The sequence below is a fragment of the Malurus melanocephalus genome, unplaced genomic scaffold, assembly GCF_030028575.1.
Source record: "Malurus melanocephalus ecotype Western Australia unplaced genomic scaffold, MMel_1.1 scaffold_670, whole genome shotgun sequence".
Lineage (NCBI taxonomy): Eukaryota > Metazoa > Chordata > Aves > Passeriformes > Maluridae > Malurus > Malurus melanocephalus.
This window is the reverse complement of record NW_026623902.1, coordinates 156756-172195: the sequence shown is the minus strand read 5'-3', so window position 1 is coordinate 172195 and position 15440 is coordinate 156756. Positions and strand designations below refer to the sequence as shown.

Below are 15440 nucleotides of genomic sequence, written 5' to 3'. Positions count from 1 at the left end.
AACTCCCAGGCTGTACTACCCTGGGGTGCCCAGGTCCTGCTCCTCTTTACCACCATAATTAGCAAGAATTAGCCGGACTGGGTGGAGATAAACAATCCAGAGCATCCCCCACTCACGAAGCCAGAACTGAAGTTCTCAGGGAAAGAAATAGGGGGAACAAGGCTGAAAAAAACCTCCAAGGGTCCCAGTGAGGCCCCTGGGGTGCTCGACGTGACAGCACATCCAGGGTTGGAGGGACCCCCGTGTTGGTATTCGAGGGAGGCTTCACATTCTGCCTCCTCCCCAGCAAAGAACAGCTCCCCCAGTCCAGGGGTTTACAGACAAAACAACGTTTAATTGTTTCAGCCTTGACTCCCACGGGTCCGGCACAACCGGACTGCAGCCCCACGCTGGRAACAACACCCGCATTCAGCCCTGGYTSCCGGAGCAGGAACAGCTCCGACCTGTCCTTGTGCGTGTGTGGGGGACATCAGTGATGAGCTGGGGGCTCCTGACTGGGATARAACCCCCACCCTGCTGCCAACCCCCAGGATTCCCACAGTCTGTGCAAAGTGAGGGGTCCTGAACCACAGCAKGACGGTGTGGTGGCCTCCCCAAAGTCACTGCCATCGTCCAGGAGAAAGTCCTGGGGGTGGTCTGGCCCAGCCAGGGGGTTCTGTCCCATCCCAGGGATCACATCAGGCGGCAGCTGGTGGATATGCCATAGGAATTGTCCCCCCGGTCAATCTCCTCAATGATTTTCATGAAGATCCCCTGGGTCACCTGAGGATGAGGGGACATCAGTGCCAGCACACTGGGAACCCYGTTCCCAACCCCGGGTGGGCTCTGTCCCCCATATCTGGCTCTCCTTGGCCGAGAACTTGAGGAAAATGGCCCCACCAGGATTCTGCCAGCTTCTTTCCTTCATCTGCCCTCACTTTCCAGCTGAAGACACAGCAGAGGACAGGCAGGATGTGCCTCTGGGACCCCCAGAACCCCCCTTTATCTCTGCAGAGCCAGGTCTGCCTTGTTCCCYACCAGCACCACAGGGGAGGATCAGAGCCCACCACGGGTTCCCCATCCCCAGGAGTGACAGCACCTACCATGTCTTCCCCCAGCTCTTGCAGAGGGTCTTGACCACCTGGAAGCTGTGGGGACAAGGGGACATCCAGGCACTCATCCCCAAATCTCAGGGGTTCCTCACCTCCGCTGGGATGTCACCAAGTACACCAGGACATAGCCATGGATGCCAATGACGAAGGAGTGGGACAGAATGGGGAACTCGTCCTTGGGGAGAGGGACAAAACCGGTGGCAGGGGTGGCTGGGGGGTCAGAAGCCCCTCTGCACCCCCAAATTGCCCCAGCATTACCTGTCTGGCCGTGTCCACCAGCTGCAGCTGGAACTCGCCCACCACCACCATCTTGTAGGCTGCAGGGGTGGCACCAGGTATGGGGGGCTGCCTGGGACCCCCAAGGTTGTGAGCCACCTCCACCCCATTCCAAGGGCACCCCTCATCCCCTGGCACAAGGTTTTGGGGTACAACGCACCCCTGCAGGAGCGGGGACGTGTCTGTCCTCATCATCTGGGGTCCCACAGGGGCATCAGGGAGCAGGACACCGGGCAGGCAGCGCCTCACCCACCCTCACTGCTCTCTATCGTGGGCTCGTAGCACTCCACGAACTTTCCCTTCACGAASTGGTGGGTCAGGGAGGTTTTACCTTGGTGTGGGGAAACAACAGGGCTGGGTGGACCCGGCATCACCCCGGGACAGGGGACAGAGCCGGACCGAGAGACGGGAACCAGGGGAGCTCTCCCGGGGTGACAGAAGATGCTGGGAGGGTTGCCCAAGATAAACACGGCCCCAAACATCCACGTGGGGTGGGGACCAACCGTGCCGAGCCCGGAGAGGACCGGCACAACCATTCCGTGGTGCACCTGCCGTATCCGGTAATCCCCAGCGAGGCAGCACCGGGGGAGCCAGGGACCCCCGGAGGGCAGAACCCCTCTCCGGAGCGCAGTACGCCCCCAGCCCGAGTTCCTCCGCACGGACCCGCCGAGGATGAGCGCTTTGCGGTACCGGAGCGGCGGTAAAACCCGCGGGACGGCGCGGGCGGGCGCGGCAAACGGCGCCATAAACCGCGCCGGAGGGGGCGTGGCCTCCGCCACTACACCGGCACGTGACCACAACACCGCCCGCCCCCGCGCTCCCATTGGCCAAGCAGCGGAGGAGGGGGCGGGGCTAGTCGGAAGCGCATGCGCATTGGCGTTCGGGGCGCTCCATTCATGAAAACGGAGGGAAGCGCCGTGGCCACGTGGTGGTCGCGCATTTGAGTGGGAATGGGGAGGGAATGTCCTTGTCCTGAGTTCCCAGACACCCCCATCTCGACCTGTACCGGCCCGGGGATACCCGGGAACACCCGGACCCCCCTCCTGCTCCCCGGGATCCCCATYGTGGCCTCTCCCAGCTCTAGGAACCCCAGGCTCCCCGGGATATTTCGACCCCTCAAGATGTCTGACCCCTGCCACAGGGACCCACAGCCCCCTGAGGGCTGCATTGCTATTCCCCTCACCAGAGGCTAAACCACGAGGTTGTCTCCATCTGGTCAAAATTTGGAGGGGAAAGTGACTTTTTTGCCCATTTGGGGGCCAGAAAGACCGGTGGAAGTTGGGTCCCTACTCCAGCCCCAGGGACCCCCAGAGCCTCAAGATGCCAAACCCCCAGGGATACCCCAGTCCCCTGCAATGCCCTACCCAGTTCCAGCCTCTTAGGATGCCCAGCCCTAGGGACCCTCAGCCCCTTGAGATGATCAATTCTAGCCCCTCCAGATACACCAACCCAGCCTTACACATCCCCCACCTCCAGCCTCATCTCCAATTGGGCCATAGACTTTCTTTATTTCCCCAAACAATTAAATAGTAGTATTTCTTTTGTTTTGTTTTGTTTTTAAACAGAAGTGGTTAAAAGCAGGCTTCCCCCTGCCCCATGGAGCAAGCCCCACTGCCGGGCCAGGCTGGCAYGGGGGACATTTATATTACCATTTATAAATAGAAAAATAAAACTCTCAAGCAGGGCAGGTTAGCGGTTAGCATGGTTAAAGTTGGGCCTGGCATGGGGTGCCCGTGCCCGTGCCCGTGGCAGACACCCCGTCCTGCCACCCTGCAGCACAGGGACAGGAACACTGTGGGTGACAGGGACAGACCCAGAGCAGGGGATCAGGCACTGCTGCCAAGTGCTCGGTGCTGGGGTATTTTTTGCATCTCCCAGCTGGATTTGGTTTTGGGGTGGGGTCTGGTAGTGCCTGGCTGTGGTTTGACAAGCACCAACCCCAGCCCCAGCGCAGTGGTTAATAAAGCAATAAATACCAGCAGAGCATGTGGGGGTCTGGGGCATGGGGACCCGGCTGTGGGGCGGCTCTAGGACAAAGGACAGGGCTGAGCCAGGTCCTTGGTGACACTCCATCCCATCCCCACCACCCCGTGCCCCAGAGCAGTGCAGAGCCCTGACCTTCCCATAGCACCAGGGATGCCCCAGGGATCCAGGGGGTGCCCAGGGCTGGAGCCCCCCACTTCCAGTGTGCAGCATCACCCACCGTGTGGTGACTGGGGGGACCAGGGACCCCTACACCTGCAGAGCCTCGTGGCCCARCACGCCCCCGGCCAGCCGGTAGAGCAGGCTGGAGTACCAGTGCATGCCAGCCTCTGGCACCGTCCCGTTGCCCACCTTGGCTTGGGTTGGCAGCAGCGAGAGGAGCCCGTGGAAGAGGCGGAGAGGGGCGAAAGCYCGATGTGCCCAGCGGTGGCTCTCCAGGACGGCGTAGCAGGATGCCAGCACCCCATTAACCAGCAAGGTGCCRTGGGATGTGAGTGGGGCAAAGACCCCCACGCCATCCTCCCGTGAGACCCTGAGCACCCGTGCYGGACGCAGCCCCCTCTCGCCAGCCCCGTGGGCCAGCACGGCATCACCCGGGCGCACACGGCGGGCAAAGATGGGCAGGAAAGCGGCCGAGCCGTTRGCCACCCCACGGGCTGCGAACACCAAGTGGGATGGGGTGAGCAGCAACCGGCGCGCCGGGCTGGCCGTCTCGATGGCCACRAAGGAGGCGCGTTGGCCCAGGTCCCGGTGGAGGAAGAGCAGCACCTCGGTGGGCACCAGGCGCCCGCCCGGCTCGGCGCCCAGCACCCAATCACCCCGGCGCAGCTCGGCCAGACCCCGGCGCTCGCCGCTCTGCAGCGTCACGGTGGCGTGGCCGGGRAAGCAGCCGCCGGTGCGGATGGCCAGCGAGTTATCTGAGAGGATGGAGAAGGACATGGGTGTCCCCACACCGGCCACCTCYACCAGGTCACCACCTCCAGAAGGGGAAACGGCGACCCCCAAACCACCCCCAGAACAAAGCGGGTATTTTCCGAAGCTCCCCTGGTTCCTGCGTGCAGCTCCCTTTGTCCCTTTGTCCACCCTGCACTGACGCCCTTTGTTCCGGGCTGGAACGGTGACATTTACAGCCACTTTCACTTTCTGTCAATGGTCACTTCTGGAGTGGATGGGAACTGCTGGCTGGAGCAACTGTGGGGTGGGGGGCTGTGGGGCTGGGGGTTGTAGGGCTGAGGTTTGTAGGGTTGGGGGCTGCATTGCTATTCCCCTCACCAGGAACTGAACCATGAAATTGTCTCCATTTAGACAAAATTTGGAGGGGAAAATGATTTTTTTTTGCCCATCTGGGGGAGCTGGGCGGGAGACAGACATCATCTGAACCTGTTAGGGACTGAGCAATAATCCCACGTGGATTTGGGATGTAAAGGGGGAGCAGCAGAGCTGTGGGCTGGAATGCTTTTGAGGATGGCAGCCCCCTGCCCTGATGGCAGCCCTTTCCGTGTGGTACCTGCTCTGACGGAGACGTGGATGTGCGCCTTGGACTCGTAGTAGACCCAGTCGAAGCCAGCCTCGACGGCCAGGCGTGCCAGCATGCCGTACTTGTGGCGGTCRCGGTCGGACGTGGTGATGTCCAGTGCCCGGCCCTCGTAGTGCAGAGAGTCRGGGAGGTGGTGCCCGTCCTCGTCCCAGCCCTCGGTCACCCGCAGCTTCACCCCCGGCCACATGTTCATCACGGCGATAGCCAGCGAGTTCACCCGCTCCTTGCAGCGCTGTGGGGACACAGCAGCATCGGTGTCACCCTCCCCAGCACACAGGGACAGACAGGAGACCTGCAAAGGGCTTGGAGGGAGCCCAAAGGGGCTCCTGTGGGAACAGAGAAGGTCAAGGCCAATCTGCCCCCCTGCCTGGGTGCAGGTTGAACGTTAACGTGCCCTGGGGTCCCGTGGTGGAGCTGCTCCACGGGCAGCCGGGTGGAACGGGCAAGGGACCGGGACAGGCACGGGGACCGTGTCACCTTCCCCGCGGCCACGGCCGTGACTGATTAACCTGGAGGGGGGGACTGTGAAGCAGAGCTGGGGAGCAGCTGACCCTGAACCAGCCCTGAGTCCGGGCTGATGGGGACAGCAGGGGGGTCCCAGGCGGTTCCGGGGTCCCCCTCCCCATCGGCAGCGACAGCATCGAAACGGGGTGCAGGGATCGGAGCTGCCCCGGTCCACCCCCGCAGCCGGTGAGGTCACAACGTCCCTCAGTGCCCCGGTGCGCCCCCGCTTCCCCGTTCAACAAAGCGGCTCCCGGGAGTGCGGGGCCGCGGGGGCGGCAGTGCGGGGCGCGGGCCCGGGGCGGCCGGGCCGGGGGGGGACGGCAGCGGCGGGGGGGCAGGAATGCGCTCGGCCCGGCCCGGCCCGGCCCGGCCACAATAGGCGCCTTCCAGCCCGGCGCTGACCTCAGGCCCCGGGAATGCCGCCGCGGCTACAAAGAGTCCTTTCAGCTACCCGCACCCCGGGCCAGCTCCGCTCCCGCGGCCCCGGCGGGCCCCGCCGTCCCGGCCCCGCCGCCTCCGCCGTCCCGGCTCGCGGGATGCTGCCGGCGCCGCCTGGACCACTCGCAGCATCCCCCGTCGCCATGGCGACCGCGGGGCCGCCCCTCGCCATGGCAACCGTGAGCATCCCGACGGGTGCGCGGCGCGTCCCGGGTTCCCCCCGAGGAGAGGGATAACCGGGGCCGCCCCATCCGCGCTGACCCTGGGACCGGCGGCGCTGGAGGAGCGGAGCCGCCGGTACCTCGTCACCCCGATGAAATCCCGTCCCGTTAATCCTCTGAACGCTTAACACGGCGGGACCGCCCCATCCTGGAGCTCCGGTGCTGCTGCGCCGCCGCCAGGAGCCGTGGAAGGGAGCAGGGGACCGGGGCGAGGTACCGTGCGGCCCCGGCGGGGTCCCGGTGCCCCGGGAGGCTCCGCGCTCCCGGCAAGAGTCGGTGCCACCCGGGAGGATCCGTGAGCCCCGGGATGATCGGTGCGCCCTGGAGAGGGTCGGTGGCAGCCGAGAAATGTCCGTGAGCCCCTGGGAGGATCGGTGCCGCCTGGGGAAKGTCCGTGAGCCCCGTCGAGGGTCGCTGTGCTCCCGCCCGTCCCCCCGCCTCCCCCGCGTCCCCGCGCCCCCGGGAGCGAGGCCGGGCCGGRCCGGGAGCAGCCCCCACCTCGGTCATGAGCCGGTCCGCCCCCGTGTTCTCCTCGTCCTTGAAGATGATGTCGGGGTTGTAGTTGGGCACCAGGTCCCTGAAGCGCTCGGAGCCCCGCAGCACTTTGCCCTCCGCTTTCCCGCTCGCCCCCAGCGTCTGCTCGGGCACGTTGGGCACGAACTGCTTGTAGAGCAGAGGCGAGAGCTGCCGCCGCCCCAGCCGCCGCCGCCCCACCGGGCCCCGACCCGGGCCGCAGCCCAGCACCGGCGCGGCCAGCAGGCAGGCGGCGAGGCCGAGCAGGACGAGGGCGAGCGGCCTCCACCGGGGCATCCCGCCCGCCGGGCGCCGCTGCCTCCGCGGGCCCCGCTCAGTCGCCGGGGGCACGGGCGGCTGGGGCGGGCATAGTCCCGGTGTGGCGGCCCCGGGGCTTTTAGAGGGTCGCGGTGCCAGGGGCGGGTCGGCGCCGTTTCCTTCTCACACCCACGGTCCCGTCGCTGCTGCGGGATCCGCGGCCGCTCGGGAACACTGACCACCCCCTCGTACCCCCCCCCGCCGGTGCCGCCACCCACTCGGAGCGCCGCCGGTTCCGCGCTCACGGTATCGGAACCCCCGTGCCTGGTGCTACACCCCGGTGCGGAGAAATCCCCGACACTGGAAAGCCCTCGCACCACTGCGTCCCAGCACCGGGCACCGGCACCCACCTCCGGGCACTGCCCCGGGACTGGCACCGGCCACCMGGCTCCTGAGGCTGCCCCGGGACCGGCAGCGGGATCTCACCCCGCGTCCCGATCCTGCTCCCCCTCCCCGTCTAAATCCCGAGCTCTGACACCGCYTCCTCCTCCTCTCCACGGTCCCCGCACTGCGCTCCGGTACCCGGACCCCTCCTTATCCGGGTCCGAACGCCGCKATTCTGGTCCTGGGACCTGTTCTGTCACCGCCTGCTGGGACCGGGGATCTCTCTCGCYCAGTCCCGGTCCCTCTTCTCCCGCTGTCCCTTGCACCGAGGACACTCGTTATYCTAAGGCTGTGCCGCCGGTATCCGCACCTGCTCCGTCCCCTCGGCACAGCCCCGCTCCCGGGACCCGCTCCCTGACACTACCCCKCTCCTCTCTGTTCGGTCCSRSYCCCGGTCCCGGTCCCCGTTCCTTGCCCAGCCCCCGGTACCGGCTGCCTTGCGTGCTAATCGGCACCGTGCGCCGCCCTCAGCCGCCCGGACCGGGCTGCCCACACCGTGGCCGCTCGGATTCGGCGCTGGGCAGCCCCGCCTCGGACCCGGCCCCCGGGAGCGGCGGCAGCGGCRGCCACATCCCCCGGGGCCGCCCCCGCCGGGCTGCCCTGCCCCGGCCGGCCCCTCCGCTCCCCGGGACCGGGGTACCCCCGGACCGGGACCGGGCACCGCCGAGGATGGGGCCGGGCTGCTCCGGGACTGGCACCGGGCTCCAACAGGAAYGTCCAGGAACGGGGCACCCCCGGGACCGGGATCTTCTCGGGACTGGGACCGTGTCCCCCGATCAGCACCCCAGAGCTCCCGGTGAAGCACCCAAGGGTACCGAGGGTCCCGGAGAGGAAACGAGGCAGCAGCGGAGCCGCGGAGAGTTAGAAACGGATCAGGGGGGTCCCGGCCACCGCGGGCCCCCCTACAGCTTCCCCGCAGCCCCGGTGCCAACCCGGGGTGACTGGGAGGGGAGCAGGGCGCGGGGAAATCGCGGGCACCGATGGCCTCATTTCCTGCAATATAAACCAGGTTTCCTGCGCTTCCTGCTCGGCCCCAGCCGATTGGGGGGGTGAGGGGGGGCCCGGGCCCCCCACCCCCGATATGGGGGGGCGGCCTGGCTCGGCCCCAGCCGGGGCAGGATGGGTGGGGGGCCGGTTCCCGGGGCAGTTTCCGCTGCGGCCGCACGACCCTCCATCCCAGAAATCGAAATTTCTGCTTTGCCCCTCACTTGGGGTARCTCAGCCCGTACCCCGAAACTTCCCAGAGCCCCCCAACACCCCCGGGGTCCCTCAGCTTCTTCCAGGCTGCCCTCACCTGCTGCCCTGCCTGGAAGAAGCTCATTAACCCCAAGCAGGAAGAGGGTTAATTATGGCCCCCAGGGAAGGAGGGGCGGGACCGTGACCCCCCCAAGACAGGGATACCCCACCCCTGCCCCCCTCTTACTCAGCCCTGCCTTCATGGGGAGTAAAACCCCCAGATTGWGATATTTTTATATAAAAAATGGTCACTATTTATTGCTCCAAACAAGTTCTGTGGTAACAGAGACCCGACATACTCATCACACCAAGCTGCCAGAGAGAGGGGGGGTCTTGTTCCCTGCACCCCAGGCCCCCCTATTAGGGACCCCAAGGGCCTCGGGGTGGGCGGGGGACAACCAGTGCCCCTCTGCAGCCCCGGAGTGACACAGAGATGGAGTGTGGAGTGACTCTGGGCAGGGAGCATGAAGTGGGGGTGACATTAAAAACACAACCAGACCCCAGGGAGGAGCCTGGAAGGAGGTCGGGGGACCCGGCCACTCTTGCACGAGGTATTTGAACGGGGTGGGGGGGCTGCAGCCAGCGCAGCCTCGGGGGAGACCCCACGCCCCTTGGGGATGTGTGATGGGGGTGTGGCTCAAGGCCAAGGCTCAGTAGCACAAAATGCTGAGATAAAGTGGGAGTAAGAAACCCCAAAACGTGTCTCGGCTTTCCCTGGGMGGGCTCTGATGGTCCCTGAGGTATCAGGTGCTATCAGGGYCAGCTCTGTGGCTAGCAGCCACCCTGGGGGCCACCAAAATGAGAGGGGGGGGACACATCCCTGTCCTCCAGCCCACGCAGGGCTTGAGGGGGTCAGCCCCCTCACAGGGTCTCGGTTCTCCCTGAGGGGCTCTGATGGTCCCTGAGGTATCAGGTRCTAYCAGGGTCAGCTCTGTGGCTAGCAGCCACCCTGGGGGCCACTGTGATTGGGGGGGACACATCCCTGTCCCCCAGCCCTAGCAGAGCTTGCTGCGGGTCCGGCAGCGCGTCACGGGCAGCGGCAGCTTGTGCAGACCTGGAGACAAGAAAAGTGTGAGAGCCAGGGTGGGGGACAGGGGACACCCCAGCACCCATCCCTGTGTCCCCATGTCCCTGTCCTCACCAAAGGCACGGATGAGCTCGGCCTGGACAGCCCAGGAGACCCTTTTCACCAGGCACAGCGTGGTGAGCCCCGCAAATCCCATGTTGTAGAGGAAGACGATGTAGAAGTTTCCCAACCAGTTGAAGCGGCCAAAATCACCCAGGAGGTCAAAACGGGTGATCCCTGCACAGGGGTGGGGCACAGCGGGGTCAGGGCACCCCAATTCTGGGGACACCCCCATTCAGGCATCACCCTGATCCCTTTGGGGGGCTCACCCAGYGTCCTGGAGAAGACGGGCAGTGCTGAGCTGAGCACCAGCAAGGAGACGCAGTTCCCGATGATCTGGGGAGAATCAGGAGGTTTTGGGGGTCAGTGCTGCTGCAAGGACCCGTCCCCCAGGCTGGGGAAGGGCCAGAGAATCCAGAGAAACACAGCAGGACACTGACAAGCAGTGCACTGTGGGGAACGGGGTCTTGCACCCCAAGGGGAGCTCAGGCGCCCCCCAATCCCACCCTGCTGCTCCCACCTTGGTCAGGGGAGTGTCCTGCCTCTCTGGGAGCAGGCGAGTGAAGAGGGGGGAGCTGTAGAAGCCCACCACAGAGGAGACCATCAGGTAGCTGGAAGGAGTGTTAAGGAGCAAAACAGGGAGGGATGGTGCTGGAAACGGTGCTGGRGACACAGGGGASATCACTGGGGACAYCAGTGCCCCGCCTGAAGGATACAAAATGAGGACAACCTGCAGTGCAGCTCCAAAGGAACCAAAGATGGAGAAGGAAACCTGGCCCAGGGACGCGTCCTGCAGGCAGAGGAGGGAGCAGGTTGGGGAGGAATGGTCCCCAGAGCAGTAAGGGACGTGACTGTGCTGTCCCATCCCCCTGCCCGGGTACCTGGATGCCCCGTGGCATCGCGGCATCGTCCAGCAGCAGCTCCAGCACGTGGAAGCAGACAATGAGCACAGAAATGCCCTGTGGAGGAGCAGGGAGGGAGTGAAGGCAGTGGGCAGGATGGGGACAACCCCCAACTCCCCTGGGAGCCCAGGGCTACTCACTGTCAGTGCCAGGAGGCCCAACATGGCCAGGGGGTAGCCCAGGTTCCTCTGCCAGGGTGAGGCTCGGTGCCGCAGCTCTGTGGCAAAGATGTGCCCAGGTGAGAGGGGAGCACAACTCCCACCCCAGGGCAGGAGATTGAGGGGGGCCTCAAAGTGCCAGGATGGGATGTAACAGCCCCCACCCCATTTCCCACCCACTGTTCCACCACAGAGCACAGGGACCCAGCGCTCCCAGTGCTCCCAGTGCTCCCAGTGCCAAGCTGGAGGAAACTCAGGTGTCCTGGCCTTTTCCCCCAGGATCCTCACCCAGTTTCCGCCTCTTGCTGCGGATGGCAAAGAACTGCTCCCGCAGCATCTCCATGTCCAGATTCAGCCAGCAGGAAGCTTTGCCTGCAAGGGGGGAGATCCCAGAGGCTCAGGTGGGGTGAGGGCTCCTATGTGGGGCCCCCAATCCACCCCATGCTCCCCTTTCTTTCCCAGCCAGCAACACCCACCAGAGCGGATCCTGTGGGACACGGCGGCTTCCTCAAACCTTGTGCAGCTCAACTGCTCATCCAGGTCTTCCAGGAGCTGGGAATGGGTGAGGAGCCCGTGAGCAGCTGGTGGGGGGTGTGGCAGCCCTGGGGGGCAGTCACCCCCAAGATTTGGGGCAGAAGGATTGTGGGGGACACCTCCTTACCCGGGGTTTCACCAGCAGCTTCCCAGTGACGGTGAACATGATGGAGAGGCCAAAGGGGGTGCACACTGCGGTGGAAGGAGAGGATGAACAGGGTGGGCCCCTCCATCCCACCCCTCCCCACACCTCCAGAAGGATCCTGGAGCTCCTCCAGGCTCCATTTGCGTGGAGCACCACCAGAGCCTCGGGGAGAACATCCCACAACTTACACAGCAGAAGCAGAACGCCAAAGAGCGAGATACAGGAGTAGAGGTAGGGCAGATAATATTCCCAGAGATCTGTGGAGGCAGCAGGATCAGGCCAGTGGCACCAGGTTCCATTCAGAGCCAGGTTCTGACTCTGCAGCACCCCAGCAGCACCCACCGTAGAGCGACTGGCGACTGGCAGCATCATTGCCCACGATGGCAGAGGCCACCCAGACCATGCCCAGCACCAGCAGCGACAGCAGCAGCAGCACCACCGACGTCTCGTACACCCTGGCCATGATGCCCTGCAGGARCTGGGTTAGCAGGGARTCACGGATGGAGGGGACAGGGGGGRACAWCTGCAGGATCACCCACCTTCTTGGACCCTGCAAACCCCTCTGACTCGGTGAAGAAGTAGGCAAAGGGCATGAGGAAGACGAGGGACATGTTGGAGAAGAGGAAGACCAAGTTCCAGAGGCCTGGAAAACAGGGAACAGCATGAGGTGAGCTCCTGGGCAAGGCAACCCTGACCCACAGATTTTGGGGTTACCCCAGGGTCACCCCAAGCACCCACCGTGAATGAGGGACCCGTTCAGCCACTGGATGTAGTAATTTTGGGGGAATGAGAGCAGCACCTCGTTGCTGATGATGGAGAAGGGCAGGAGGAGGACGGCGCCCAGCGCCACAGCCAGGGTGAAGGTACAGAGCCCCAATCTGGTGGAGGGACAAGCATCACCTCTGGGTCAGGGTTCCTGTGGGTGTCACAGCCCTGCTCTGCCCCCCAGCGTCACCAGCACCCACAGGACACGGTGTGCTGAGGAAAAGGTTGAGTATCAGGGAACGGGGACAAGCAGGAACTTACGCAATCCTGTTGACAGCAGCATCCTCGTCATCGTGAACTGCGGGGACAAAATCCCGAATCAAAGGGCTGGGGGAGGCAGAACTGACAGAGAATTGCTCCCTGCCCCGTGCCCAACCTCTCCCCACTCCAAAGGCTGTAGAAATCCTTCAAGAGAATTCAGGCTTTGCTCCCACCTGAGGTGGATAGTGGGTGCCCTGCAGCAATTGGTGTCATGGGAACCCAGGCTATGGTGGGATCGGGACTTCTGGGGGTGGCCAAAAGTGATGGAGGAGCAKGAAAAACCCTCAGGAAGATGAATATGGCTGCCAAGGGCTGCCTGGCTCTGGCAGCTCCCGCTCTCTTACCTGCTGTGAAATCCGTGTGCTTCTTAAAGTGGGTTATGATGAAGTGGCAGAGGATGTATAGACTGGCGAAGAGCAGGGCACAGATCTGAGGGCACAAAGGAGTTTGGGCAGTGTGGGCATGCCCTGGGGGCAGTGCTCCTAGCCAGGATCCTACCCCGGCCCTGGGGCTTGTCAGCCCCACCCTATTTGTTTTTCCACTCCTGGCCCTGGTTACACCCCACTCGTGTGCTCAGACCTATCTGTTCAGTGGGGCTGCACACAAGGTTCACACATGGGTGCCCAAAGCTGGCACAGCACCCAGGCCAGGGGGGCTCAGAGCCCACCCAGAAGCACTGGGTCTGCCTGTGCTGGCAAATCTACGACCCCGTGAGACAYCCCTGAACTGCCCGATCCCACAGCCCTCGCCCTGCTGGCACCAGAACCCAGCAGAGCCACGGGAACAGCCTTGAATCAGGCGCCAAGGACATCTGCGGTGTCCCTCCCGCCCCCGCTGGAACGCCGAGGTCAAGCCAGAGCAGGCGATGTTCAGGGAACACGGCGACCTTTCATCCCGCCGGGTACGCGTCAGGATGAGGAAAGGTCGCCCGATCCCTCCACCTTGGCACAGGTGGAGTGGGRAGCAGCCGTGACACCTCCCTTCTGCCTGGCTGGGGTCTGAGGATCCCTGGGATCTGCCAGTGGGATGGCAGGGAGCCCCCAGACTCYCAGTAGGGCAGTGCCCAGCAGGTCCTTCCACTCCTTCTCCCACCAAGTGAGGGGTYTCAGGCCACAGGTCCCCTCCTGCCATGTGCTGGATCCCACCTCTGCCTGGTGGGGGGACCCCCAAAACCTCCCCCACTCGGTGAAGTTGGGGCAAATAATCTTTGTGCTGCCTTTGCCAAGCCAGGGGCTCACGGGAGAGATGAGACCCCCCCGGGATGGAGGTCTGGGGGACTCCAGAGCAGAGGTGATGGGTTTTGGCCACCAAGTCCTCCCTGTAGGCACCGAATTTGGCTGTGGTGAGGGGGCCTCGGCATTGCTGGTCACAGCCAACTCGGCTGCCCTGCGTGCAGCATCCCGAAGGCTCTTAGGAGGTGCCASGACCAGGATATCCAGGTCATCCCCATCCCTGAGCCAGTGGCAGCGGGAGAAGCGGAGCAGACCCGGCTGGCTCTCTGTGCGGTGCTCGAGGTTTAGGGGGCTCTGTAGGGCCCCTTCCCGGTGACAGCGAGCTGCTGGGCTGAGGACAGGGACAAAGCCAGGAGCCTCTCATGGAGCTGACCCGGCTCTGACACCACCACAGCCCAGCACCCCCACCCCTCCCAGCTCGACGGGACGGCTSGAGCCGGCAGAGGGGTCGCGGCAGGGGCTCAGCGGGGTTCAGCCCCGGGACCCCGCTATCTGCCGGGCACACGCAGCCGCGGTGGCTCCGATAAGAAAATGGGGTGTGGAGCCCCAACACAGCCGGGCAGCAGAGCTRCCACCGAGGATCCCGACGTTCCCATGGAGGGCTACGATCTCCCAGCCCCTCTTCCACCCCTCCCCGCCACGCCGGGCCCCTTCCCCCTCCCGCCGCCCCTCACCGCGGCCCCCGGGGCACTCACGATGCACTCGCGGACCCTCTCATGGAAGATCTGCTCCCGCACGGCCAGCGCGTCCTGCTCCACAGGGGCCATGCTGCGGCCAGCATGGCAGGGCCGGGCGGGGTTGCCGCGGGCAGGAGCAGGATGGCAGTACCGGTACCGCTGCTCCGTTACAGCCCGTCCGGTACCACCGGGAATCGCCGCTCTGAGCCCGTCGGGTCCGGCCCAGCGCCGCCGTGGGTGGCCCCGCCCCTCCCCGAAGCCACGCCCCCCGCGTCCGGTGCCCGCTACAATGTATCCGCTCCWCCGMGGCCCCGCCCCCTGCCGCTCATTGGCTGCSAGGCTTGAATGAGGCGAAGCTGATTGGTCGAAGCGCAGCGCGGCGCGCGCTGATTGGCTGAGCGCCCGCCCACCGCTCCCACGGGGCAGCAGCTCCAGCGCAGCCCCCCGGGATTAAGCGCGGGGAGGGAGCTAATCCTGGGACACAGCTAATCCCGGGTGCGTTAATCCCGGGAACGCGCGGGGGGCAGGGCAGGGCACGGCAGGGCAGGGCTCCGGAGCGCTGGGGGCACCTACAGGGCATGGCCCCTCTGGGGGATCGCGGGCAGCTCATGAAAGAGCCAAGCAGAACMCAAGGTGAGGCCCCCACCCAAGGATGGAGGAGTCTCACCGCCCCAGGGAGCAGAGAATTGCTGGCCAGTGCCAGCTCGGGCAGCAGCAGCACCATGCCAGCTGCCTCACTGGGCACAGACAATAGAAACAGTCTGTTCCCATGGGATGGGGCCAGCCCGCCCGGCGAGAGCAAGCGCTGACACAGAGGGTTTGTATCCGACACAGTGTAGCTTCTCTTAAAGCCTTTTATTCACAGACACGGTACAGACACATGGAAAATCTGCATGATCACATCCGAGAGGGCAGCGTAYCCCCAGGCCGAGCCCACGGGGCCAAACCCCACCCAGTGCACAAGGAAGCTCAAGTGTTTGAAGCAGACATTTCGTGGACATGCGACAGCGACAGAAGGAACCCAGCATTTAGTATTCCTCCCCTTCCTCCTCGCCCTCCCCTTCCACAGAATCCACCCCCACCTCCTCATAATCCTTCTCCAGGGCAGCCATATCCTCACGGGCCTCCGAAAACTCTCC

General features: G+C 64.6%; 3 protein-coding genes across 4 annotated transcripts; all 3 read right to left on the bottom strand.

Moving 5' to 3' along the window:
• Window positions 1-347: 347 nt before the first annotated feature.
• Window positions 348-1969, bottom strand: RHEBL1 (RHEB like 1). The gene is given in 8 exon segments (XM_057383968.1): window positions 348-766; window positions 843-877; window positions 879-926; window positions 988-1051; window positions 1086-1127; window positions 1184-1266; window positions 1350-1408; window positions 1627-1969. Coding segments are annotated over 8 exon segments (702 nt in total). The 5' UTR covers window positions 1904-1969; the 3' UTR covers window positions 348-672.
• A 1137-nt stretch (window positions 1970-3106) lies between these two features.
• DHH (desert hedgehog signaling molecule) lies at window positions 3107-6860 on the bottom strand. Its single transcript, XM_057383953.1, has 3 exons — window positions 6549-6860; window positions 4858-5119; window positions 3107-4267 (listed from the first exon to the last, which is right to left on the bottom strand). Exons 1-3 carry the CDS (start codon window positions 6858-6860, stop codon window positions 3600-3602), a joined length of 1242 nt encoding a protein of 413 aa, XP_057239936.1. The 3' UTR covers window positions 3107-3599.
• Window positions 6861-8752: 1892 nt separating this feature from the next.
• LMBR1L (limb development membrane protein 1 like) lies at window positions 8753-14551 on the bottom strand. Of its 2 annotated transcripts, XM_057383971.1 has the most exons (17): window positions 14320-14551; window positions 12737-12821; window positions 12393-12429; window positions 12105-12244; window positions 11906-12009; window positions 11709-11835; window positions 11555-11623; window positions 11349-11413; window positions 11164-11239; window positions 10976-11059; window positions 10670-10746; window positions 10509-10586; window positions 10344-10417; window positions 10148-10238; window positions 9897-9963; window positions 9643-9804; window positions 8753-9555 (listed from the first exon to the last, which is right to left on the bottom strand). In XM_057383971.1, the coding sequence occupies exons 1-17, from the start codon at window positions 14389-14391 to the stop codon at window positions 9497-9499; spliced, it is 1467 nt and encodes a 488-aa protein (XP_057239954.1). In that variant the 5' UTR covers window positions 14392-14551; the 3' UTR covers window positions 8753-9496. The 2 variants fall into 2 exon arrangements, with proteins under 2 accessions (XP_057239954.1, XP_057239953.1); XM_057383970.1 differs by having other exon boundaries at window positions 8753-9804.
• Between the last annotated feature and the right edge of the window lie 889 nt (window positions 14552-15440).